This window comes from Doryrhamphus excisus, chromosome 10 (genome assembly GCF_030265055.1).
Source record: "Doryrhamphus excisus isolate RoL2022-K1 chromosome 10, RoL_Dexc_1.0, whole genome shotgun sequence".
Lineage (NCBI taxonomy): Eukaryota > Metazoa > Chordata > Actinopteri > Syngnathiformes > Syngnathidae > Doryrhamphus > Doryrhamphus excisus.
This window is the reverse complement of record NC_080475.1, coordinates 11,070,852-11,074,506: the sequence shown is the minus strand read 5'-3', so window position 1 is coordinate 11,074,506 and position 3,655 is coordinate 11,070,852. Positions and strand designations below refer to the sequence as shown.

At 40.2% G+C, this 3,655-nt stretch overlaps 1 protein-coding gene across 1 annotated transcript; it reads right to left on the bottom strand.

Annotated features, from left to right (window-relative positions):
• Positions 1–546: 546 nt before the first annotated feature.
• Positions 547–1,939, bottom strand: LOC131137472 (galactose-specific lectin nattectin-like). Its single transcript, XM_058085478.1, has 7 exons — positions 1,906–1,939; positions 1,755–1,817; positions 1,652–1,673; positions 1,477–1,562; positions 1,202–1,330; positions 921–1,029; positions 547–847 (listed from the first exon to the last, which is right to left on the bottom strand). Exons 2-7 carry the CDS (start codon positions 1,815–1,817, stop codon positions 771–773), a joined length of 486 nt encoding a protein of 161 aa, XP_057941461.1. The 5' UTR covers positions 1,906–1,939; the 3' UTR covers positions 547–770.
• Positions 1,940–3,655: the final 1,716 nt, after the last annotated feature.

Genomic DNA, 3,655 nt, shown 5'->3' with positions numbered 1-3,655 from the left:
TGAATACTGCCCCCTCTGCATAACAGCATTTCCTTTACATTTCCACAGTATATATAGAAAAAATATAAAAATAAAAATTTTGTTGCATTAGATCAACCAAAAAAATGTATAAACTTATTTTTGGGTGCGTGACAGTCAACAATCTACATTTTGTGTGTGTGCTTTGTTTCACACAAGGCAAGGATAAGGCACAAGGTGGGAGCAAAGCGACAGCATAGATTATGACACCATGAACAACGTATAGATGTTGTTTATATACACACTTTATATAGACACCCACCTGTTAAAAGAGAAATAAACATGTTAGACGTGCTAGTAATGTCTTCTCCATCAAGACGCCTCGATGGAATGAGGAATCGCTGCACTGCCCCCCAGTGGTGAAACTAGCAATGTTCCATTAATTATAACCTATTTGGCAACACAACGTGGTTTTAATGTAAGTGTAATTTTGTTTTCAAGGACAATGTACTAAACAAATGACTAATTCTCTGTTCCCTTAATTCAAATAAAATAAAATTAATGATAAAAAAAGACACAAAGACATACTTTGATGCAGACAGGTTCCAAAATTTAATAAAAAGAAGATATTTCCAGATTTAAATGTGTTTGATGAAAAATCAGAAAATGAATAGTGTACAGGAAGAAGAAAAGAAGACTTGACAGTAAACCCGGAGATACAAAGACACCACTAAAGTTTGATATTGTCTCAGTAAAGTCATCGGGATTAGTGAAAGACTTTGTTATAGAAGATACGATAGTCGGCGGGTGGATTAGTGCTTGCCACAGGATGCGTCCATGATGCAAACATATGGCTCCTCGTCGTCGCATGGCGCACTAACCCATTCGGCTAGAAAGAAAAAATCATAATATAAGAATGATATTACATTCAATCACAAGTATATTGGATTCACTCATTATACCATTATTTCCATTCGTTTGCATCAGCGCACATGAATCCGTGCCATTGTCCCCTGCGACAAAGTTGCTGAAGTCAAAGGGTTTGCCATCAGTCCAGAAATACTCTCCCCCCTGGAAGACAAAGACACATTTGATTTAGTAGCTCCTGAAGATAACGACTGCATGTTTGTCATAATATTTGGCATCATTTACCATAAACCACTCAAACACTACAATATACCTTCCTTTAAGTTTTAGTCCAGATTCCATTATTAAACCACTTTGGTACTGGTAAATGTTTCACCTCGATGGCGTCACTGAGTCCGATCCAGGCGTCCGCTACCTCTCCCTCCACAACCAGTTCATAAACGACTACATTTTTCAGAGCGCTAGTGATTGAGGCCAGGTTCCCACCAAGAATGTTGCAGACGCTCTAATGGAAAAAAAAAAAAGTGTGATGATGCAGATTTTATTCATTAAGCTCTATCAGATTTGGACTTTTGCTCATTGAACAGATGGATCACTGATTGGTTTACAGATACATCACACATGTTATGATTTTATGGAATTCTTCCATACCTCTGCATCTGCAAAGGTCCTTGGATCATTTTTGAAGACGTAACAGTGATCATCCAACTGGGTCCACTTCTCAGGACAGCAACCATCTGCAACACAATTGTTATTTAATGTAGAAAAAAAACACAACAAACTAATGGTTCATTTGAGAAAGTGTCATTAAGTCACAGCTACTAACCCTTTCTTCTTGGCCAAGACCACTACCAAGAAGAAAAAAACACAACAATGAAACAGAATATGAAATATGTTTATTGAAATAAGCAGGTAAGATTTTGACTTACAGATCCGGTCAACAGTCCGCTGACCCCACAAAGGAGGAAAAACGTACGAAGAGAAAATGCCATCTATGCAATGATAGACAAATACTGTTATATTAAAAGTATCACATGAAAACTAGTAAGAAAATAAAGATGCAAAACTGTGTCACGTTACCTTTGCAGTGTCGATGCTCGATGCCGAGGACAACGACGAGCCATCCTTTTATCTGCTAGCTTGACCCAACCCTGGAATGTTCTGTATGCCAATTATGTGTCAGCAACAAGGAAAACCAATCATTGATTTAATTAACCTAATAACACCTGTCACCTATCAACGTAGGCTCCGTTTCACACCCACAAAAGAATAACAAGAAGAGCATTGTTTTATTCGCCATACAGGAGCTTACAGTGAATCAGGATAGAAGACAAAAGGAAAACAGGAAGTGTCAGTGCAATGACATGTGAACTAAGGCCCTGTCTACATGGGAACATTCATTCATTCATTCATTCATTTTCTACCGCTTTTTCCTCACAAGGGTCGCGGGGGGTGCTGGAGCCTATCCCAGCTGTCTTCGGGCGAGAGGCGGGGTACACCCTGGACTGGTGGCCATGCAGCCAATCACAGGGCACATATAGACAAACAACCAATTCATACTCACATTCATACCTATGGACAATTTGGCGTCGCTAATTAACCTAGCATGTTTTTGGAATGTGGGAGGAAACCGGAGTACCCGGAGAAAACATGGGAACATTCCTTTTTAAAAAAAAAACACAATTTCCAGCCACTCAAAACACTGTTCCCATGTGAATGAGAGACTGAAACGATAAAATACTTTACCGTTTAGACCTGAAAACTTTCAATGTGGATATCATCTAAATCCAGGAAGACCTCTCAGGACCACCAATAACTAGAAACAAGAGATGGGCGATATTATGATATCGATGTGATACCAAATGGGCTTTGTTGATTGTGATAATAATCAGAATAAAACACTGGAAAAGACTATAGGCCAAGTGTGGGCTGCAGTGGTACTGCAGGTGGGCCATGAGAGGTCATTAAAAATGGAATTCATTTTTGAAAATATTATTTTTTAAATTATTTTTACTGTAAAACATTTATTGCACGATTAAAAAAAATATTTATAGGCCTAAGTAATAACTTATTGAGTGTTATTGACCTGTCACAATATTTTAGGAACCTTATATAGTTTATGATTGGAACATAGCTCTCTGGTCATCGTACCAGGGGGTTATTAACGGAGGAGCACATAGTATGTAGTGGCTAGTATGTAGTGGCTAGTATGTAGTGGCTAGTTCAAACACCGTCACAGAATTTAAATTTATTATCAAGGTCACAGGCGGCACGGCGGTCTAGTGGTTAGCGCGCAGACCTCACAGCTAGGAGACCAGGGTTCAATTCCACCCTCGGCCATCTCTGTGTGGAGTTTGCATGTTCTCCCCGTGCATGCGTGGGTTTTCTCCAGGTACTCCGGTTTCCTCCCACATTCCAAAAACATGCTAGGTTAATTAGCGACTCCAAATTGTCCATAGGTATGAATGTGAGTGTGAATGGTTGTTTGTCTATATGTGCCCTGTGATTGGCTGGCCACCAGTCCAGGGTGTACCCCGCCTCTCGCCCATAGACAGCTGGGATAGGCTCCAGCATGCCCGCGACCCTCGTGAGGAAAAAGCGGTAGAAAATGAATGAATGAATGAATATCAAGGTCACATTAACAACCATTGTCTCTTCGGATACCAAGAAGAGCCGATCCAACCAAACTGGTTTGGGTGGAACGTTTACAACAATAGTGTCTATCTTTAACTTCCCATAATTCAGTCATTTTCTACCGCTTATCCTCCCTCGGTCGGGTGCACCCTGGACTGGTCGGCCAGCCAATCATAGGGCAAACAACCATACACAC